We start from the raw sequence: 22,418 nt of genomic DNA on the forward strand, positions 1-22,418 counted from the left end.
TTCAGTGGATTTGCAGTTGGCTGAAGCATAGATATCAGAGGGTTGTTATTAATGGCGAGTATCCTGAGCAGAGACAGGTTACAAGCGGTGTGCCACAAGGGTCTGTTCTGGGTCCTATTCTTTTTAATATGTTTGTGAGTGACATAGGGGAAGGTTTGGTAGGGAAGGTTTGCCTATTTGCCGATGACTCTAAAGTGTGCAATAGGGTTGATATTCCTGGAGGCGTCTGTAATATGGCAAATGATTTAGCGTTACTAGGTAAGTGGTCAAAGCAATGGAAACTGCAGTTTAATGTTTCCAAATGTAAAATAAAGCACTTGGGGAAGTGCATTGTGGACCATGAGGTCTTTTTCTGCCGTCAATCTCCTATGTTTCTGTTTCTAAGAGCCCGAGAGGCCATCTCTCTAAAACCCTGTAAATAACCAGGGGAAAAGCCACTGCCGGCAGCAGATCCTGTTTTCCTAAATGCTAAAAATTCCCCTTTGAAAGATTGCAATTACTTGATTTCGTAATGAAAGCACTCTGCCCTCAAGCACCTGCAGCAACACTTTATTCTTGTCTTCCTGATTTGACTTTCTTAAAAAAAACAGGACTTCCCCCCGTTGTGCAATTTTGGAGAGATCCCCAACTTCTGGCCATTTCCTTCCCTCTTTGGACGAGGCCTTCCATCCACCCATCCATCCCACCCACCCGTTCTTTGTCGCGAGAGCAAAGCTGGGCAGCGGGAGGCAGTGGCGGGACATGATGCGCTTGACGTCTGCCGTCTGGAATCACGCGGCTGAAACGAAGACAAATAGAAAGAAGAGAAACAGTTTTTAAAAACTCATAACCGACCATCGTTCGTAGCAGGCAGGCATCAGAGAGGTGCAGCTCAGAAGCAAAGCAGGCGCTCGGAGGGCTCTTCTTCGCAAGCGACTGGGCCTCTCGGGGCCCCTCGGAATGCACACCAAAGGAATTGGCAGCAAGGGTGCCAGGGAGCCCCTAACCCACCCTATGCCCGAACAGCCCCGGTTCAATCACAGCACAGCCGTCATTGGGCAAAAAATGGCATTGATGTGCAACAGGCATCTCAGAATCCTGGCCGCCAGGCAACGAGAGAGTCTTCCCCTCTAATCCAGTGTTTCCCAACCGTGGCAACTGGAAGATATCTGGACTTCAACTCCCAGAATTCCCCAGCCAGCATTTACTGGCTGGGGAATTCTGGGAGTTGAAGTCCAAATATCTTCCAGTTGCCACGGTTGGGAAACACTGCTCTAATCTCACAGGGCCTGCCAGCATGTGGAGACTGCAATTCCCCCAGTGTTGCCAAGGTCACCAAGACCTGGAGCCTCAAAACTTCCAAAGGGAACCAAGTTGGCGAGAGTTCCTCTGGCAAGTCCTTCCTCCTCACAAGAGGCGTTGCCTGCACTCCCAGAGGCCGAGGCCAGGACCCTACTGGCCAATAGAAGGCGGCCCTTGCTCGTTGCATCCCCGGGGCTTCCTCCCCTCTCCCCAGACAGGCACCCTGCTTTAAAGAGGACCCGTCTTGCCAATAAACCTGCGGGAGTGGGACCAGATCGCTTTAAAAGGCTGAGGACTCTCTCCTTCAAAGGAAGCGACTCACTCCCCTGGAATGGAAATGTTCTTTAAAAGCAAGGAGAGAAGCAAAAATAAAATTGGAGCAGAGATTTTATGGAAGTGTTTTGATTATCTTAATCAGCTGCCCGTTAACTATTCAGAGAGCTGGAACCCTTAAGATCCACAAGATATTATTATTATTATTATTATTATTATTATTATTATTATTATTATAGTACAACACAGCAAACGAGATCACTATGCTGGATTTCGTATTTCATCACCAGTCGGGCACTTCCCAAGCACCTAGGACTGATTATTATTATTATTATTAATAATAATAATTAGATTTGTATGCCGCCCCTCTCTGAATACTTAGAGTGTGCCCATCCAAGTCGCATTTGCATCTTTAAAGTTGGGAATGATGACATGTGCAAATATGTCACTATAACAAGTAATTTCCGGGAGAAATGTTTTAAAAAAGGCTGTAAAGTCCCCTGTGACCTATTGTGTTTGTAGCGCTGCCTTTCCTCAAAGGGAGAACTTGGCTCTTGGAGAAGAACAGAAACATAAACCACAGGAGGAAAGAAAGCGAAAGGAGGAAAGCAAAGCTCAGCCCAGAGGGAAATGCTTTGTCCGCTTCTCAGCCTACTAAAAGCGGGCTGCCCTTCTGACCCCCAAGGTGGCTACGTGGCTCCTAACAATCCTCCCAGGCAGCTTGTCTGTCTTTGCACGGGGGTCTGAACTGCAGGGGAGGCAAGGGACATTGCCCCAAGCCAGCCCAATGGCCTCCAGGAGGCAGGCAGAGGTCGGAGGCTGCTGGGGTGGCCATGAGGAACTGCAGGCCCCTGAGAACAGAGTCCAGGCTGTTTGGGTCACCCAAGACAAGGGCATTAGACCAGCAACCACTCCATTGCAGGATGCTCAGCACTGACCAAAGACCCAAGTAGGAAGAATGGAACCGTTCTGTGGTTTCAACCCACTGGGCCACTTGCAGCCCCGAAATCATGTGCCAGCTCTCCTGCATTGATTGTGTGATGACAACATCACGTAACTAATGTGGAATTCCCAGATTATTGACCTCAGAAAATATTCCTCCTCCCTGGAATCCCACAGGTAGGAAACCTGCTCTAAAGACACGGTCCAGACTGGGCTGTTTCGTACCCACTCCCCTGTTTTCCTTAAAATACCTACTCTTCAATTCCTTAGAAGAAATGTCACCACCCTCTTCCCATCTCCAAGTCACTTCTTCTAAAGAACCATAATCACATGATTTTTTATTTTATTTTTTTTAAACAAATGGAGTAGACGAAGCAGCCTCTGCCTTGTGTGTTGCCTGACAAAAGCTTTTCCTTTCATCTCCAGGTCATGACCGCGTGGGAGAAACGCTGCCCTGGGGCCTCTTGGGCTGTGCCGGCCGCTTTCGCTTGACCCAGGCAGAAGGAGGACCATTCAAACCTCTGGGATCCCAACCGCTTCTGGGGCAGCCTTCCAGGCCTGGAGCCAGAGCCAGGGCTGGTGGCCGGCCATTTGCCTTCCCGCTGCTATTCAGGTGGGAGCTTGAGACCTGCTGCACAGGTTGGTCCAGAGGTGGGGGAACAGGAGCTGCAGCCATTTCCTGATTTAACCAATTCTGCCCCATCTGTCAAGTGCCTTGGACGGATGGAGTGCGGTGCGCCCCCTGCTGGCCAGCTGCACGCACAGCGCCAGAGCCTTCCCACAGACTGACAAAAGAAATTCTACGGTACAAAGGAAGAGTCACACGTCTCTCTCTTTAATGGACACTGCTCGTACACCGCCACCGCTTGGCTCCTACTCCCGCGGCATTCTTTCTCGCTGACCGCAGAGGACAGGACAGGAGGAGGAAGGAAGAGAAGAGCCCTAGACGAACATCACCAGGTCTTTACTTGTTGTTCTTGAGAAAGCGGCCAGGATGCTGGCAAAAACCACGTCTGGAGTCTGGGAAGCATCGATGGCCACGTGGATCCCGCGCCGGGAGTAGTAGTCCACCAGCGGGGTGGTCTGGGTGTGGTAGGACCTCAGGCGGGTTTTCAGCGCGGCTTCGTTGTCATCGGACCGGCGGATCAGAGATTCCCCGGTGATCTGAGAAGGGAGCAACCGGTCAATGCGGGCACCGGCCGAGGAGGCACCTGAGCTAGAACAGCCGGGCACCTAGCCCTTCGCCACAGGGACGTCCAGCCACCCCAAGCAGCGGAGGGCCCCAACCCCCACTGGGCTGTGGCTGAGAGTTCCCAAGGGCTCCGTCCCTCTTTTCTGCCCGGCATGGAACCAGCTGCTGACTCGGCCTGGCCCTGAGGTGGGCAGCTCTTGCAGGGACTCCTCCCCAGTTTCTCTTAGTGACCGTCTGACGTTATGGCAGACCTCCGGAAGGCTACCTACGGCCCCATTTCAAAGTTCTGATGCCACCCAACCCCCTCGGCCACATGGCTGCATTCTGGGCAACTGGTCCTCATTTATTTATTGGGTTTGTATGCCACCCCTCTCCCAGCACTTTTACAGCTGTTGCGCCCATATTGGGGGGTGACCTAACTGCAATTAATGAGGCTTTTGCCAGAAACCAGAATTTACTTCCTGGTTCCAATAAAACCAGCGCGTAAGGAACAATGGCCTGGCTTAGCGACTGAGGCATTTGCTGAAGGGCTCCAGCGTCCAGTGTAATAACTGTCCCTCAAAACATGGCAAAGATTTGGTCTGATTACACAATGACCCTCTTTATGACTGCCATAACTTACACAAGAAAACTATTAAAAACAAAGTCCACATATCCTTCACATTTTGCACAATTGAATTGAAAGCCCCCGATACGGCATTAATATTGCACTACATAGTCCAATTGAACACAGTTCTGGGATAGAACCTGTTCTTCGGCCTATCCGCCCATGTTATTCTTGCCCTGTACCGATAGTTCAATAGGTCATCACTTGTGGACTACCTGACACCCCTGCCCTAAGGCTCTAGATCAACTAGAAGCATTTTGATACAAGGGAGGGACACATACATCATCCTTCATGTGGACCTTGGGTGGGTTGAATTCCTCGTGGTAGGAACGGCCACTTCCTGGGTGGATCAGCCTGGAAGGGAAGCACAGAGAAACCTCACCTGTCTTTCGTCTGCAGGGACAACGTGGGGCAAAGCTAATCTACCAGCACCAAAGTGTAAAAACTAGTTAGGAAAGATATTTTTCATAAATGAAAAAAGAAACAGAAGGGTACGAAGAAGGAATGCTATATTATTATTATTATTACTATTATTATTATAATACAATGTGATGTTGGAACATCACTGCAGCCACACTGGTAAAATCCAGGCAGTGAGGATGGAGAACTTCCTTTCAGCACCCACTCAAGACAAACACACACAAAACCTGCATTTGCAACACAACCAATGGTTTCCCTACATAGGATTCGAGGCGCCTCCTATTTCGTCACTGACCCCATCAGGCTGATTAACTCCCCATGTGCTGCAAAATATGCTTCTCAGTGGGCAAACTTTCCTTTAGGAGAAGCCCCCACAGCCTCGGCCCCCAGCTTTGTGGGTCAGCTGTCCAAGCTGCCTAAGACAGCGACGTCCCTCCGAGAAAATGACAGTTACCGTCCGGTGATTCTCCGGATGAGCAAGGAGTCGGCAATGCTGAATTCGATGACCGAGTCCAGTTTCTCTCTCCTTTTCCCCATCAGATCGTCCAGCTGCAAAATTGTGGAAAGAAGGCAAGCCCGGTCAGCCAATTCACACCCCAGACGTCCTTCTGGACCAAGGCAGACACGGGCGGTCAGCAAACGTGTGTGTGTGCGTGCACGAGCATGCACCAAAGGCAGAGCCAGTTCCATTCTGACAGGACCCAGGACCCCTCCCGGGATGAACCTCCGGGAAGTGCGGACAAGGCCTTGCACCGGGCACAAGAGACGCCCGAGGCCGCAGAGGGCACTTACCATCTCTGCTTGCCGTACGGTGCGAGGGAACCCGTCCAGGAGGAAACCGTTTCTGCAGGGGGGCGTCTCCAGGTTCTTCTCAATCAGCTCCACCACCATCTCATCACTCACCTGATAAAAGAGGGGGAGGGGGAAACCGCTGGATGCAGCAGCAGCTGGAGCCACTCACACCCACTGGAAAACTGTGCTTGTGCAGTGACCCCAGACACCACTGGTCCTTCCTTGGAGCCCGATTCTGCCCTCCAGCCCCCTACGCCCTTTGCAAAGATCACAAAATTTCCCGGTTCAAATCACTCGGATTTTTGATTGTTTGATTTCGATTGACCTCTACCTCTGTGAGGACTAAGCGTGTTTCTATCCCAGATCTCAGCACTGAGTAACTTCTCCCCATGGACTGAGCCAATGCGGAAATGCCCCCCTTGCCAGAAAAGAGGCTGGGAGGTCCAGCCCCACCTCAGCAGCTCTCCAGGAGGGTGGATGGAGCTTCACCTCCCAAACATGATCCAATCCATCCACCCACATCAGCAACACTTTCTAACGATGGCAAAATGACACTTTCAAACGAAACCCATAAATAAGGACCAGTCGTTACTGGCCCCCTGCAAAACTCTGTAGGAAATGTTGCACCAATCTCTTCAACTGGAAAAAAGCAAAATGCCCGGCTCTTTAAGCAAGAAATATTTATGGCGGAGGTGATGTATGGAAGCAGATCTACTGGTTATCCCTCAACACCATCTGCCTTTACAGACAGCCTTCAGTTAGTGACCACATGAAACCAAGCAGCACCAAACAGGGAGACCGAGGACCGACCCCTTGTGGCAGCATCCCCACAATGACAGGTGGGGCGAGGGGCGCTTGGCAACAGCTCGCAACTACGAGGGCTGCAGGGTCCCGCCAGTGGCAGCCCCCCTCAAAGTCCACTCAGATGGCAAACGGCCTCCCATGATGACAGCCACAACTGCTGCCCTAGGTTGGCACAGCTGCGTAATGCTGGGCTCAGCCGTGGGGTTGCCCATCCCGGGCACTGTCATTAAACAGAAATAACCTGCACTGCAGACCCTTATAAATCTTCAGCTCTAAATGTAGAAGGAAATATTACGTTTTTAGTGCTAGGACAGCTACAAATAAAATAAACCACCCTTCCCTAAAAATAGAAAAGCAATACAATTAGGATGCATATAATTTTCAAGTTCCACTCCATTTTCTCCAGCGGACTTTATGATGAGTGAGCTGGATCCCCTCCATAGAAAGGCCACGGCTGATTTACAACAACCTGGCTCAACTTGCCCGTTGGGGGACTGGTCTCCAAGGTTTAATCCAAAGAGCAAAGGGCACCACTGGAACCAAGCGAGCCAGCACCGCACCCTCTCCCAGTCCTGGCACTTCCCGGAGTTGGACCTGATGGGGCTCTGGTCCATTCAGAGGCATCTGTAGAAGCCATGGTTTCCAGGCATCCTGTCACCATACAATCAGTTCCTGGTGCAACTTGCCCTACAAGTCTCCATCGGCCTGTGACTGGTTTAAGGCAACTGCTGGGAATCTCAGCATTCAACCGACAAAAGGATTCTTCTTCTCCTTGAACGTTGGGGAAGTGCAGCCCAAAACCCACTCTCCTCACTCACCAGCTTCCCGGCATCCATGGTCTCCTTCAACCTCTTCCCCAGCTCTGAGCCTGAAGCCACCATCGCCCGCAACATGTCCCCTGTGGCCAAGTGGCACACACAGTACTTTTCGGCCAGCCGAGGAGCCTGGACAAGAAAGAAGAGCCAGAAGTCCCCACCGTGGTTATATGCAGGTAATACGACTGCAACGTTGGGTCATAAAACAGGTAACTACACAACTGTGCCCAATTTAAAAACCCTTATTATTATTATTAAACAGCATAGTTATTAAGCAAAACCCTTGTTCCCCGTGGGGCAGTTTTTACTGAAAACAAGAAGCGAGTGCCAGTCACAGAGTAAAACAGGGTTGGAAGGGACCTTGAAAGTCTTCTAGTCCAACCCCGTGGTCAAGTAGGAGATCCCACCACACCATTTCAGACAAGTGACTGTCCAGTCTCTTCTGGAAAAGCCCCATTGATGACGCACCCACAACCTCTGAGGTCAAGCACTTGCACCCATAAATCGTCCTTGCTGTTAGGAAGTTTCTCCTGAATTCCAGGTTGCGTCTCTCCTTGATTAGTTTCCATCCATTATTTCTTGTCCTGCCCTCTGGTGCTTTGGAGACTAGGTTGACACACACACACCCCTCTCCCCTGTGGAAGCCCCTTAAACATTCCAACACTCTGAGGCCGCCCCTAGTCTTTTTCTCTAGACACATCTACCCAATTCTGCCCCCACCTCGGAAGGCTGGAAGGCTGAGTCAACCTTGAGCCAGTGATGAGATTTGAACCGCTGACCTTCAGATCTACAAGTCAGCTTCAGTGGCCTGCAGTACAGCACTCTACCTGCTGCACCACCCCGGCTCACTATATTGTTCTACTCTGCACTCTTTATAGAGTCTCAACATCTTTTTCACATCCTGGCATCCGCTGGCTGGGGAATTCTGGGAGTTGAAGTCCAGATATCTCCAGGTTGCCAAGGTTGGGAAGAAACACTGGGTTATAGCTAAAGGCTAAATGTACCTAATAAATAATTTTCTTCCATGGAATTCAAGAGAGCCTGTTTGATGCCACTCGTCAAGAAAAATCACATGCAATAATGAGCGACGTTTTTCACAAAAGGTTTTGTTTCCCCCTTCTCATTCTATCCTGGGAGCCTCCTTCAGGAATCGAACTCTTCCCCGGCTCGTAACTGTCACCCAGGAGAACCAGGGTGGAAGTGAAAGCCAGCAGAGGAAAGAGCACGTGCAAGTGCGGACGCTCTTGCTCAATGCCGCTGCGTTGTCCCCAAGGGCGAAGGCTTCCCTAGGAGAGGCCGGCTGGAGCTCAGGGCCAGCGCTCACCAGGCCGCTTCTTCCCCTCGAGGCCAGGCCAGGCCAGAGTCCCTCCACCTCGGGCACTTCAACTCCCAGAATTCCCCAGGCACCACGTGGGACACAGCAGCGCAGGCGCAGAACCGGCCTCCCTGCAAGGACAGTCTCTGGCACCCCCCGCCCACTCTGGGGCCCAGCAGAGACGCCGCGAGGCTTCCTGCAACCAGCCCGGACCGCTCACCTGAGTGCCCTTCCCTGCCCCGGGCGGCCCCAGGAGCAGGGCCCGGACGCCCCTGCGGGCCCCGCGTCCCTCCGTGTCACACTCGCCCTCCACGCTCGGAGCCATCACGCCGCTCGCCCGGCCCGTCCTGCGCCGGCGCCAGACCCAGCAGCCTCGCGCCTGGCTATTGGCCCGAAGGCCAGGCCCCCAACTCGCGTAGGGCGGCTTTTGCCCAATCACCTTACCACGGCGGCGGCATCTCGCCTCGGATTGGATGTTGTGTCCTCAAACGCCGGCGGGAATAGAGCTGCACCTGCGCACTCCGCTCGCGATAGTGAGGGGTGCTTTCGTTCTTGGGCTGCGTGGCTGTTGATTGGACCACGGAAACATATGCAAATATTATAGTTCCTCGTAATCGGGAGGCGGGGCTAGCTGGCTCGGAAACGGATGCTGGCAGCGTTTGGGGGGAATTCTGGGAGTTGAAGTCTTCTGAGAAGTCGCTGAGATTGAATCCCTTGCTCTGCCCCCGTTGAGCTCCGCAGCCCCAAATGCTGATCAGCGATGCCGCCTGTAGGCCCCCGAGCCGGTGTTGCGGATAGGCCCTTGTCACGGGCTCCTCCAACCCGGGGACCAGGCCCCAAATAAGGGCTCATCCTCCAGTTATGTCCAGTCGGGGAACTGAGATTTCTAAATAAAATGAAATAAATCAATTAATAACAGATTAACAGTGCTGGGACCTTGTCGGTCAGGGGTTTATAAAATATAAAATCCACGTTAAAGAAATCCATTTTGCTATGCGCGTGTGATGGAATGCAGATTTGTATAAAAAGGCCTTAAACTCTTTGTCTGGCCTTATCATGGGCCAGAAGGGGGGCAGTTGTCCAGCTGACTATCAAAGTCATGCTGGCTGGGGAATTCTGGGAGTTGAAGTCCACACATCTTCAAACGGCCCAGCTTGAGAAACACTGATCTAAGTCCCCTTTCTGAGGGATCGATCCTGATTGGCGCCCTTCCTCAGGGAGACCCTGATCTGCAGCTGCTTCTCCTGGCAGGGGGCAACACATTAGGGGACCCACGTTCACCCCCAAGGAAAATCCCCCCCCCCATCAGCCAGAAGCCACTGGGGCCTCTCTACCTTTCCAGCCCCTGGACCGTCTGTTCAACCTCTCTCCATCACTCGTGCTTTGTTTCTTCCCCCTCAGCCAATCAGATTGCTGGGCCTGGTCACCATGGCGACCCTTGTGAGCAGAGATGCGGGAGGGGGGGAGAGAGGGATGTGTAAGGGACCAGCATCTCCCCAGAGCTGAAGATTAGCTGGTGCTGCTTTGCATGGTGTAGGCTTTGCAGGAGGAGCAGGAGGAGGAGCCACTGCCGAAGCCTATATTTACTCTTGGGAGACCCATGGGCAAAATCCGTTTAAATGCTTTTTAAGGTGGGTCGTGTGGTAGGGCTGCGGGGGGGGGGGAGAGAGGGGGCTTTCCGGGTTCTTCTGCCGCTGATGCCCGTCTCCCGTCTGCCCCTCTGCAGAGACCTCGGATCCCCAGCAGCAACTGCGCCTCGGGGTGTTGCAGAAGCTCAGAGTTCACCGGAGAGCCCCCCTGGCATTACACCTAGCCACCTGGGAAGGAGGAAGGCTTCGGGACGGTGGGTGAGGCCCCTCCGTGGGGCAAGGGCTGGTTGGGGAGGCAGGGAGGGGACACGGGGAAGCACCCTGCCCTCCCCCAGCATGGACAGAGCCCAGGAGCAGCGGAGACCGGCTCCCTCGTCCCTGACCCACTCAACGCTTTAACATGGGTTAACACCCCCACTTCTCTGCCTGCCATGGGGGGGTCCGCACGAGAGAGGGGGGCAGATTGAGGCCTGCACTGGAGAGAGTCTCGCAAAAGCTCTTTTAAAAAAGAAATGTCGTCAAACAAATAGAAAGATAGAAGATTGATGGCAGAAAAAGACCTCCTGGTCCATCTAGTCTGCCCTTATACTATTTTGTGTATTTTGTCCTAGGGTGGATCTATGTTTATCCCAGGCATGTTTACATTCAGTTCCTGTGGATTTACTAACCACATCTAGAAATATGCACTTTCTCAGATAACTTTTATCCCATTTGTTTTCCCATTTAGCAATAGCATTTAGCCTTATATACCGCTTCATAATGCTCTTGCAGCCCTCTCTAAGCGGTTTACACAGGTAGCATCTTTGCCCCCAACAATCTGGGTCCTCATTTGACCCACCTGGGAAGGATGGAAGGCTGAGTCAACCTTGAGCCGATGGTGAGATTTGAACTGCTGGACTACAGCTAGCCCTTAGCTGAAGGAGCCTGCAGTGCTGCAGTCTTAAGCATTGTGCCACTGCAGCTCTTCTTTAAATCCTTTAAATCCCTGCTCAGTTTTCTTCTTCCAGCTGTGGCGTGGTCAGGTGGACGGATGGGCGGATGGGATGGGGATTGGCACCGAGGACTGAGTGACGCAGGGAACAGGATTTGTTCTGATGATGTTCAGTCTCAGGCTCCTTTCTCTCTGCGAATCCCTTCCTGGTCTTGCAACCCCAAATTTTCCCCTCAATTTATGCAGACCCTTCGATGCTTCCCAAGACCTGAAACAAGCAGGCGCTGGTCTTCCTTTCTCCCTTTTCGTATTGGCTGGAGCAAAAACCGGGAAATCGGAATCATTTAAAAACAGTCAATGCTACCCAATCATAACCACACATAAATCTTACTAGCCAAAAAGGGGATACATCAGTTACCCCACGCCTGGCGACATAGATAGGTCTTCAGAGTCTTGCGGAAGGCGAGAAGGGTGGGGGCAATTCGAATCTCTGGAGGGAATTGATTCCAGAGGCCTGGGGCCGCCACAGAGAAGGCTTTTCTGGTCCGATGCCATGTAGGGCTTTATAGGTCATTACCAACACTTTGAATCTCCCTGCTTAAACCATCCAGCACCCGGCAGAGGAGCCCCTGCTACGAAGGAGCCATCTCAGGGGGCTGTGGAGGAGCTTCCTGACGTTGTCTCTTTCCCTCCACAGTGTGTTGCATACTTAAAAACTATCCCCGCCGCTGACGGGGGCTTTCAAAGAAAGACCCTCCTTCGGTGGTAACCATGACCAGGTACCTGGATGAATCGGACGTCATGATGGTGGAGGAGGGCTTCACCACCAGGGACCTCCTGGAGAGTCTCCTCCTCAAGGTTGCCCAGACGGTGAGGACCAGGACAGTTGGCTTCCCATGCGCTGGGGATCGAGGGAGTGTGGGTGGGTGCATATCAGCAGTGGGTAGCTACTGGTACGGTAGAGGATGGTGCACCAGCAGTGCACGGTGCACTGTGCGCATAACTCCAGTTCTCTTGCACGCATGCACCAGCGTATTTTGGCTTCATGCGCATGTGCAGAAGCAAACTCTTGTGAAGGGACCCGCACAAGAGAGAGATTTTGGCGATTCTTCGCTTCTGCGCATGCGCGGAATCAAAAAAATCACTGAAATCTCACGTGTGCATTCCCTCGCAAGATTTCATCGTGTTTTGGCAGAAGCAAAAACATGCTGGGACATGCATGCAAGCAAGAGAACTGAAGCTGTGCATGCCAGCGCACAGGTAGCAGTGGTAATAAGGGGTGTGCATAAGTGTGCCAGAGCGCCTTCCGTCCCCCGTCCTAATATTTCTCTTTTACTAAAATCATGTATATCAATATCTTTGTATACCACCAATACATACTTGACAAAACAAACAAATAAAATAAATAAATAATGGCAATCCATCCCAGGGGGTGGGCTTCCCATTGGCAAGTGCGCCTGAGCCATTTGGGATAAAGGCAGGGGTGGGACCCAGCAGGTTCTGGAGAATATAAGTCTCTAGAACTTTCTATAGAAGAATATAAAGGATAAGACTCGGCAATGTATATGATTCCAATGAATGAATGAATAAAAAAATAAAATAAAATAAGTTCTGGAGAACCAGTAGTGGAAATTTTGGGTAATTTGGAGAACCGGCCAAGGATAAGACTTGTCAATGCGCACAACTCCACAACCTGCACAGAATTCAGCCCTTCCATTGTGGAACTTGTGCAGCCAAAGTTAGTGAAACACTCCCACGCCCCCCGACCCAAAAGTGGAAGGAGAGTCTCCTGCTCGGTGTTTGCAACTAACTTGTGGGACTCCTGAGACAGGCCCTGATGACCACACTAACCTCCATCTGGAGCTGGCCGGGGACGTGGGGGTCTGCAGGGAAATCCCCCGACTCCCCCAACCACTATGGAGGTGGGGAGGCCCCCTGGAGAGCCGGGTGCAAAAACCGACCCGTTTGCGTGGGTGCTGTTGTGGTTAGCTCTGGCCCAGCTCCTGCCCCAGGGAATGTGGAGGTGGATGCAGGGAAAACATCAACACGTCATAGTCCTGTTTTATTGCCGGCAGAGTCAGGCAGTGAAGTTTCCTCGGAAGAAGAAGGTGGGGGTAACTTGGAAGAGGGGGGCTTGGCGGACAGCCCAGTAAGCCAAACTCCCTTCGTTGATTTGGATGAGGAATTGCTAGACCCATGCATGCGTAGAGTTATGCATAGGAGAGAACAACTGAAGAAATATTACAGGAGATAGAGAATCCACCTGTGGTTGAGTGGGGCTCACGTAATTATAGCAGCTGTTAAATTGGCAGTGTGCGGGCTTAGCAACGTGGAGATTATCTGATCGTAGTCGTTGGGAGTGACGGAGTTTGAGAAAAGAAATCCTTGTAAGTTTTTGCCACATCTGGAACAAACAGTATTTGTGCCAAACTTCACAGTCCTGGTTCATTGCTGATTTATTGCTTGCCTTGTAATTGGAATGTAATCCCTTACTACCTTGTTTATACAAGAAATCCCTTTGAATTCTAAAAGGGAGTTTTGCTTTTCTTTTGTTGAGATAAAAAACATTTACTGGACTTCTACTGCGTGTGTGTGTCTGTTTTGAACCAATTCCCTTTTCATTGGAGGCCTGTACTAGAAGCTGGCAGAACAGGTGCTGATGGTGCTTCTTCCTCTCCAGGGTAGCCGGGAAGCCTTTTTTGTGGCGAATCTCGAGGACGTGGTGAAGAAACACGTGCGCCTCCTCAAGGCCCTGCCACGGGTCAAGCCCGTCTACCCCTTGAAGTGCAACAGCAGCCGGGGCGTGGTACAGATGCTGGCAGGGCTGGGGGCCCAATTCAGCTGCACTAACAAGGTGGGGTGGGAGGGTCCCCGGAGGCACGGGGGCGGGGGGAGAGTTTGGGGGTCAGTGCCTCGTCTTGGTGTGGCCCCGTCACCCCCAGCCCCAAGTCCAGGTGACCTCCTCCGGCGGTCTCCCCCTTCCCAGACAGAGATGGCCCTGGTCAAGAGCGCTGGAGTGCCCGCGGAGAGGGTCCTCTGCGCCAGCCCCTGCAAGCAGCTCGCCCTCATCCGATACGCGGCCAGCCAAGGGGTGCAGCTGATGACCTTCGACAATGAAGTGGAGCTTGGGAAAGTCGCGCGGAGCCACCCGTCCGCCAGGTAGGCCAGTGGCGCCTGTGCGCATTGCGCCCCAAGGGGCAGCTGCCCAAAATGGGGGGAGAAATCTTGTCAACAACCGGGTACCAAAGCAGAAGGCCTCCGGAGCTGTTGGACCCTGGAAAGAGCTTCTGGTAGGAGAGAGAGGAGGCTTTGTTCCTCCTGGCTGAAGGGCCTTCTACAAGTCTTCACACACCGACTAGTCCAGTGTTTCTCAACCTTGGCCACTGGAAGGTGTGTGGACTTCAACTCCCAGGACTCTGAGAGTCACTGGACTAGTCTCTTCCAATAAACACATTTTTAAATCCAGTTCGAGGAAAGTGGGAAAGAGACCGTCAATCAGAGCTCTGTCCATAATAATAAAGACCATATCAGCTGGCAGGACTTTGGTTTCCTAGTCTGGTAGCCTTGGAGGGTTCACAGTGTTTGTGTTTGGGTGTGCGAGAGAGCGAGAGAGCATGGGCATCATTTAAAAACGACCTTATCTGTGTCATTTGCCTATGCGCACAGTGACCTTGTGAGGCCAAGCTGCATCATGAACATAGGAATTAAAGCAGAATTGTTAACTCTTCCCATTCCCACGCAGAATGATTCTGCAGCTGGCCACCGATGACTCCAGGTGCCGCAATCATCTCCGTGTGAAGTTTGGTGCCACCCTTAAAACCTGCCGACATCTCCTGGAGATTGCCAAGCAGATGAACCTCGAGGTGGTGGGCCTCAGGTAGGGGCTCTCCCTGGTTCCTCCTCCATGGCCCCCTCCCCTCCCCTTTTATTTTATTTATTTATTTAATCCATTAATTGGATTTCTAGGCCTCTCTTCTCCCGTGGACTCAGGGCGGTTTACATAATAAAGTGAAGACGGTACAAAAGCTGAGAAACTCTAAAAAACAATGTAAAAACCTAATCTAACCCCACCCACCCCATAATTAAGACATTGGTTTAAAAAATTGGTATTTACAAAAAACATTTTCTTTAAAAACAATGACAGTCATACTTTTAGTAATTCTGCATTGGTTCCTAAAGAAATGAAAAATAAATATTCACATATCTATGTTTCATCACAGTACTTTTTTTCAAACTTTATTTCTTTAACACATTAGTCAATATACGTAGTTGTATATTCCTGTTTGCAATGACATAATTTTATATCTAATTTTATATCTTTCTATTACTGTTAATTTTGACTGTTATTTATAATTTTCCTATTTATTTTTCTTAACTCAACCCATTTGTACCACTGTTCTCACGTTATGAATGAACGGGTAAATGTCTTAATAAACAAAATCTACGATTGCTCTGAGATGGATAAACTTACATTGGAATTAGGGGGTCAAAAGGAATCAGAATACTATGAATGGACATGGGCTAGAGGTCTCAGGCCAGTGCCTTTGATTGCTGGGCTAGTAATATCTGGTCAAAAGACTCAGCACAGGGCAACACCCAGAAACACCTGACGGCATCTGCCACGGAGCCTTTGTGTGGAAAGGAGCATAGAGTGGGGGAGACCCAGGAGGTTCCATAGTGCTTTTCTCTGGCCAAAGAGAGGAAACCCTGGACGTGTCTGAGGTGGGGACCCCAATTACCTGGGAGCAAGCAACATCTGGGTGTGTGTGTGACCCACAGAAGCTGCCACGCAGTCGGGCAGAGGGCAATATGAGCAGCGCCCCACACAATTTCCCTGAGCCAGTCTTCTAGCTATACGTGTCCACAGGTGATTCGTCCACTTTCCTTTCCAGCTTTCACATTGGAAGCAGCTGCGCTGACCCTCAGGTCTTTGCCCAGTCCATAGCAGACGCCCGCCTGGTCGTGGAAATGGGAGCAGAGCTGGGCTACCAGATACACCTCCTGGTCATTGGAGGAGGACTGCCCGGTGCTGAAGAGTCCAGGAGGCACTTCGAAGAGGTAGGAGTCCTCCTGCATGAATCCTGCGGTGGGGACACAGTGGGGGCTCCAAAGACCCCTTGGCCGGCCAGGAATTCCCTCCGTTCTCTGATCTCTGTTGACCCAAGAACTGTGGCTGAGGAGTAGAGCCCTTGCCTTCCAACCAGGAGGCTTCTTCCTGCTTAGGCAGGGGCTGGGATTGGATGGCCTTGAAAGGTCCCTTCCAACTGGGTCAATCTATATATGGAATGGTGTGTGGGAAAAAATATATTTGCTGACGAATCGAAGGGTCTGGCTGAAGGGTCTGGCGCACTCAGATGCTTGTTGCTGCTCGCTTCCTCTTGGAGAACCTTCCAGCCATTCTGAAACCATCCATACCCAACACTGACACAGGAGGCGACTGATGTGGCTTCAGCCACTGAGCGCATCCCATAATGTCGCGGTGTCTTCCGGCACGAGCACCTCCAGTGACCCTCTGAGGCTGGACCTCATTTTCCTGGGATTTTCTGCAGGTTTGGATCAAGTTATAAATAAATACAGATACAGGTATAAATACTGTACAGATTAACAGGGTTGGAAGGGACCTTGTAGGTCATGTAGTCCATCCACCCCCTCGGCCAAGCAAGAGACCCTGCACTATTTCTGACCAATAGCAGAAATAAGGAAGGAGGAAGGAAAGAAAGAAAAGGGAGGGAGGGAGGGAGGCTTAGTGGCTACATCCTTGTCGTGCCTGGAGGGGCTTCCATACTTTGTGCCAGACCCACATCTACTTTTCACTTCCTCCCAGCTTACTTGCTTTGTGCTGCTATGAAATCCAACCAGCCGGACGGTATCTGGAGCCGCTCCGAGTCTCCCGAGAGGGGCGGCATACAAATCTAATAAATAATAATAATAATAATAATAATAATAATAATAATAATAATAATAATAATAATCTGACTTCCTGCAGCCCTTCTGGCCCCAGCAGCCTCTTTCCCCAACAGCTGCCAAGTCCAGGGAGGGCTTTGGGTGTCTGTGTGTGTGTGATGGCAAGCTTTCCTCTCTTCTCCCCCCCCCCCGCCCCCCTGGGCTCTTGCAGTCGGCAGCTGTGATCCACTCTGCCTTGGAGCTCTACTTCCCTGATGGCTGCGGGGTTGAGATCCTGGCTGAGCTGGGGCGCTACTACGTGCAGTCGGCCTTTACCTTGGTGGTCAACATCATGGCCAAGAAGGAGGTGCCCCTGGACCAGGTGGGCTCAGACGGTAGGTCCAGAGGGCCCGGGACAATCCTGCTACTGCATCTGGGCAGGTAGCAAAATCATGTGTGGATACGCAGGGGCGCCCATGGCCCAGGTGCAGTGGCATAAATGCGCTGGACTCCACTAGCACTCAGAGCCGTGGGAGCGAGCACATGTCACCGTTCCGTCTTAGCAGCCCACATCTGGCTGGGTGTCCATGTTCCCACAGGTGGGAGGCCCTGCATCTCAAGAATTAAGCCACCCACAAATCTGGCCGGGGGCTTCCCATCCTCGGTCTCCCCAGGCCTCTCTGACCGCCTGCCATTTGGTCTCCTCAGAGGAAGACACTGAGGGCAAGAAGAGTTTTGTCTACCACATTAACGATGGCGTCTATGGCTCTCTTGGCTCGGTCATCTTCAGCAACATCTGCCCTGTCCCCATCTTGCCTAAGGTAAGGAGAAGCCCACGACCCAGCAAGGGACAGACCCCCCCCTCTTCTGAGCCAAGGGGGCCCCGAGTGCCAAAGCACCAGAGAAGGACCTGAACCATCCGGTTCCCTCCGGCTTGGATGCTCTACGGCCCCCTCCCCATGTCCTTCCTCCGCCAGCGGTTAGTGGTGGCTCCCCCCTTCTGGGCTTTGAGCGACACCCCGTTTCCACCCCAGGGGAGGAGCTGGGATCTCCAACCACCCCAGGGGACATCTACAGGGAATCTGACGATGACCCCTGGTAAGTCAACCTAATGGGCTCCATCAACCTCCCAGTAGCACTAAGGTTATCATCATCTGGTGCCCTGGGGGAGATGTTGACCCCTTTGGATTTTGGGTGTAGTAGATGTGTAATTAGCCCAGAGGTGGTTGAGAAAATGGGATTGAGACTGATACCCACGAAAGCCCCCATTGCCTTCTGCCAGTTGGATGGTTCGGTAGCTGGGGAGGGCTGAGACTGAGTCTATAGAAATGAGGGTGGGGGACCACCAAGAGACTCTTAAGTTTTATCATGCCCTGGGGATGGAGCGACCCCTCGTGCTTGGTTCACCCTTGACCAGTCATAACACTTGAAAGAGCCAATATGAAAACAGTTGAGGTTCACAGGGTCAACTGAAGGTTACTTTCACTTTAAGCTTAGCACAACTGTATATATTCAATACAGAACAAGGAAGATTGTACAAAGCTTACTTAACAACTATCTTGCTCAGTTGTGGCTGTAAATCGAGGTCTATCTCTAGGTCATTGCTGTCCAGTCTTGAGAGAGTCAGGTTAAAGGTCAGCTTGAACTGAGGATCCCAGAAGATCCGTCTGGTGATGGTTCTTTTTTCCTCTTTGCAGAAGCCCCCACCAGATGTCCCTCTGCACAGCAGCAGCTTCTGGGGACCGACTGGGGACAGGTTGGACCGAATTGCAGATGGCCTGGAAATGCCTGAGCTGCAGGTCGGGGACTGGCTGATCTTTGAGAACATGGGGGCCCACTCTGTGCTGGCCCCCTCCTCTTTCCAGGGATCTCCGTCAACCCCCATTCACTACGCGATGTCCAGAGTGGCCTGGTAAGGAGGTTCTCAGGGTGGAAGGAAGGAAAGGGGGAGGGGTCACCTGCATTTCCACCCCACAAAGCCCCCAGGTATGAAATGGAAGCCACCAGGGACGAGGAAGCCTGGCCTGGGCCTTGCTAGAGCCACTTTTGTTACAGGGTCATCCCACAGAATGCTCCTGTTATTTCAGCATTCTTGCAATACTAGAACCAGTCCCCTGTTGTTTAAAAAATTGCAGGCTCCTTGCAGGGACCGTGACCCCTTGGCCCAGTTCCAGGGGCTGAGCTGATGTCAGGTGCCAAAAACTGGGAAGGCTTTTGTGTGAACCGTCTCAAGCGAAAGCTGTGTTGTTAGTCACAAGAATCCCACTCGGGTGACTGCACCCCTTTGGGGAGGGTCGTCTAAGGCAGGGTTTGCTGGCTGGGGAATTCTGGGAGTTGAAGTCCAAATATCTTCAAGTGGCCAAGGTTGGGAAACACTGGTCTAAGGCCTCTGCCGCTACCCCAAGTGTAGGGTCTCTGAACTCGGCCCCCTCCCGTCTGGAGACCTCACACACCCACACCCACACCCGGCTCCTTTCTCCTGCAGGGAAGCTGTCCAGCTCCTCCAGGGGAAACCACTGTATCCGGAAGAAGAGGACCGGGAGAGCCCATGTGCCCCGCTCTCCTGTGGCTGGGAGATCACGGACCCCCTGTGTGTGGCCCCCGTCTTCACGCCAGCCAGCATCATGTGAGCTGTGCCAGCCCTTCGCCCGGGGTGGGGAGGGCAAACCCCTCCCAGCAGAGCCCCCCCTCGCCTTGTCCTCTCCTGCCTCGCCTCTTCCTCCTCTTTGCCAATGGCCGGCCTGCCCGTTGCGTATCCTGCCCTGAAGTCTGGGTTCTCTTCCTCTTCTTCTTCTTCTTCCTTTCCAAGCAGTGTGGTTTTTAAGTATGCAACATAAATCCTGTTCCTCCTAGCCTGGCCCTGGTGTTATTGGGGGCATGTTGGGGGCCAAGGAGGCAGGGGCATTGGTGGGAAGGGTGGCCGCGGCGGCCCTCCGTTCTGCTTGCTTCTGAGTCGGATCCTTCAGGGGCTGCTTTGCCTGCACTTTGTTCCACTGGGTCATCTGGTCTTCGGGAAGAGTTCCTTTGGGTGTTCCAAGGCAGCTGAGCCTTTAAAAGAGCAAGGTGGGATCTACACAGGTTCAAGGGATCCCGAACACTTTGGTCCAGCCCTCACTCGCCCCACAAGAGCTCCCTCCAAAGTGGCACTTTTCATGTGACTTGAGAGCCACCTTACCCACTATATATAGTTAATATCGTTTAAGCTAAATTGAATCTCGGCTCTTTGTTCTCACCTGGCTGATCAGAGCTCACAGACTGTAAGAGGGCGGGCTGGCTGCTCACAAAAGATGCACAATTTTTGTGGCTTCCTCCCATTGTATACGATGGGGACAAGAAGGCGCATCCGTCCTTAGAAGTGAAGCTTCCAAACTCTTAAGTTTACACAGAAAAAAGATGAATCTCAAATGTATATATGCAGATGAAGATGGAAGGATTTTGATGGGTGGAATAGTACTGAATAATTAAAAAAAACACTACTAGTTGTTGCGATTTATTCACCGAATGAATGCCAAGATAAGTCTTATTGTAAACTACATGCTAAAATAACTGAATTAGACTATGAAAATATCTGCACGATGGGAGACTTTAATGCTATAGTAGAGGTGTATAAGACAACGGAAAGGAATAAGAAGATATTACCAAAATCTCTATCCAGCCCAATCCCGGGCGGCTTACAACAGTAAAAGTTACAGAAACAATAAACAGAAATCAAATATAGAATCTAAACAAAACCATTAATTAAAAGCCATAATAAACTAACTTGTCAACATGCGTACATGACATTCATACAATTTGGCCATGATCATTGTTGATTCATCGCCCCCAGGCCCTCAAATATACATTTTGCTCTAATAGAAATAGAGCAGCTGGTCAAAAATAGATGTGGATCTCAATACATTTATTAGTAAATGTACAAAATGTGAGCACTGAAATTGGTATGTGGGCTGATCACAACCCAATTGCAAGTTTGTGGAAAGGCTCTGGATGCACAGGCTTCCCTGGGTTCCTCTCTGCTGGGAACCATGGTTTCCCAGTTGGCGGCTGCCGAGGTTGGGGGGGAACAGAGAGCGCTGCCACCAGCTGGAGAATGGGGGTTCCCAGTGGGGAGGATCCCAGGCCTGGGCACGCATTCGGAGCTTCTCTGGCTGGTGCGTGGCACTGCCGAGGGGGTGGGCGGGACAGAGAGAGCTGCTGCTGCTGCCCATTCCAGGCTCTCTCCGTTCCTCCCGCAACCTCGGCACTTGGAGAAGCTCTGAACGTGCAGCCATGGACCTGCCCCACCAGGTCCCTCTGAATGGGTCTCCCTACGTAGCTTCCCTGCGGAACTCTCGCAGGCTTTGCCCCCCAAAAGGAGACTGCCCCCTCCAGTCTCCTCAAAGTGCCCACTCTTTCCTGCACGAATGAGCCGGGGGCACGAAAAGCGCTTCCCCATTATTATTATTATTATTATTATTATTATTATTATTATTATTATGTCAGTACAACACAACAAACGAGATCACTATGATGGATTTTGTATTTCATCCCCAGTCGGGCGCTTCTCAAGCACCTAGGACTGCGTGATGTAGCGGCGAATTATGTTTGCTGATCCCAGTAAAGCGGCCTTTTGCAATTGACAGGTGGAGATTTTGTCCATTCCGATGGTTTTCAAATGTCCGCTGAGATCCTTTGGCCCTGCGCCCAGCATGCCAAGGACCACTGGGACCACTTTCACGGGCTTATGCCAGAGTCGTTGCAGCTCGATTTTTAGATCTTCGTATTTCACTAATTTCTCTAGCTGCATTATATTATTATTATTATTATTATTATTATTATTATTATTATTATTATTAAAATTTGTATGCCTCCCCTCTCCGCAGACTTGGGGCAGCTGTACTTGTATGCTGTTACCACTCTGCACAACACCTTCCCCCCAAGACCACGTCTTGAAAATGGAGCTCCCCCCCCAGCACCCAATTTGCACTGGAAGATGTTGAAAGGAAATACATAAGCCACGGCCACAGAGTGGTGGCAAAAAAATTGGTAGTTCTTCACTGCATCCTACCACATTTGGTGGGTGTGCCCAAAGGCAAAAACATAGTGGACAAAAATACATATTTGGATAGAAAAAACAATAAACATATAGATCTAAAAGCAGAAATATTGATGTTGGGTGTTACACCAGAAAAATATAATAAAGGGACTGTGTATCTAATACATGTGTTATTAGCAGCTACAATTGTATTTGCACAACATTGGAAAGGTGTGGATATCCCTATAATAAAAAGATACTAGAATGTGTAGAAATGGAAGCTTAACACTTGGAAGGAAAGCGGAAGAAGACATGGAATATTTTCACCTATGGGATTCCAACTCTACGGTGATATTAAAACCTCCAGCTGGAAGGTACCATGGCGGGGGGGGGGCGAAGCCACCGCATAAGCGCTTCCGCCGCAGGGGGCGCCAGAGTCCCCGCAGCGGGGAAAAGGGGCGGGCCAACCTCGTCCCTGGAAGCGGCCTATCCAAACGGAGGGGCGGGCGCCTCTGCCCTTTCGTCCTTCTAGAGTGCGCGCGCACCTCACGGCCCCTCCCTCT

General features: G+C 51.4%; 2 protein-coding genes across 3 annotated transcripts; one reads left to right on the forward strand and one right to left on the reverse strand.

Annotated features, from left to right (window-relative positions):
- Nucleotides 1-533: 533 nt before the first annotated feature.
- AK2 (adenylate kinase 2) lies at nt 534-8,821 on the reverse strand. Of its 2 annotated transcripts, XM_070764301.1 has the most exons (7): nt 8,662-8,820; nt 7,130-7,255; nt 5,508-5,618; nt 5,170-5,264; nt 4,577-4,649; nt 3,465-3,660; nt 534-778 (listed from the first exon to the last, which is right to left on the reverse strand). In XM_070764301.1, the coding sequence occupies exons 1-7, from the start codon at nt 8,764-8,766 to the stop codon at nt 771-773; spliced, it is 714 nt and encodes a 237-aa protein (XP_070620402.1). In that variant the 5' UTR covers nt 8,767-8,820; the 3' UTR covers nt 534-770. The 2 variants fall into 2 exon arrangements, with proteins under 2 accessions (XP_070620402.1, XP_070620401.1); XM_070764300.1 differs by lacking the exon at nt 534-778 and having other exon boundaries at nt 2,818-3,660; nt 8,662-8,821.
- A 1,078-nt stretch (nt 8,822-9,899) lies between these two features.
- On the forward strand, nt 9,900-19,696 carry AZIN2 (antizyme inhibitor 2). Its single transcript, XM_070764699.1, has 11 exons — nt 9,900-10,072; nt 10,168-10,284; nt 11,659-11,831; nt 13,642-13,815; nt 13,948-14,120; nt 14,704-14,838; nt 15,854-16,019; nt 17,077-17,239; nt 17,553-17,665; nt 18,542-18,756; nt 19,330-19,696. The coding sequence occupies exons 3-11, from the start codon at nt 11,733-11,735 to the stop codon at nt 19,472-19,474; spliced, it is 1,383 nt and encodes a 460-aa protein (XP_070620800.1). The 5' UTR covers nt 9,900-10,072; nt 10,168-10,284; nt 11,659-11,732; the 3' UTR covers nt 19,475-19,696.
- The last annotated feature ends 2,722 nt before the right edge of the window (nt 19,697-22,418 follow it).

Source organism: Erythrolamprus reginae, chromosome 11 (assembly GCF_031021105.1).
Source record: "Erythrolamprus reginae isolate rEryReg1 chromosome 11, rEryReg1.hap1, whole genome shotgun sequence".
NCBI classification, from domain to species: Eukaryota; Metazoa; Chordata; class Lepidosauria; order Squamata; family Dipsadidae; genus Erythrolamprus; species Erythrolamprus reginae.

Excerpts from the sequence above, each read along its gene's own strand:
- AK2 (XM_070764300.1), bottom strand. The coding sequence starts at position 8,766 with ATGGCTCCGAGCGTGGAGGGCGAGTGTGACACGGAGGGACGCGGGGCC. Across the intron at positions 7,256-8,661 it reads GGGCAGGGAAGGGCACTCAG|GCTCCTCGGCTGGCCGAAAA; the intron begins GTGAGCGGTCCG and ends TTTCTTGTCCAG. Across the intron at positions 4,650-5,169 it reads ATCCGGAGAATCACCGGACG|GCTGATCCACCCAGGAAGTG; the intron begins GTAACTGTCATT and ends CTTCCCTTCCAG.
- AZIN2 (XM_070764699.1), top strand. The coding sequence starts at position 11,733 with ATGACCAGGTACCTGGATGAATCGGACGTCATGATGGTGGAGGAGGGC. Across the intron at positions 11,832-13,641 it reads TCCTCAAGGTTGCCCAGACG|GGTAGCCGGGAAGCCTTTTT; the intron begins GTGAGGACCAGG and ends CTTCCTCTCCAG. Across the intron at positions 17,240-17,552 it reads GGACCAGGTGGGCTCAGACG|AGGAAGACACTGAGGGCAAG; the intron begins GTAGGTCCAGAG and ends TGGTCTCCTCAG.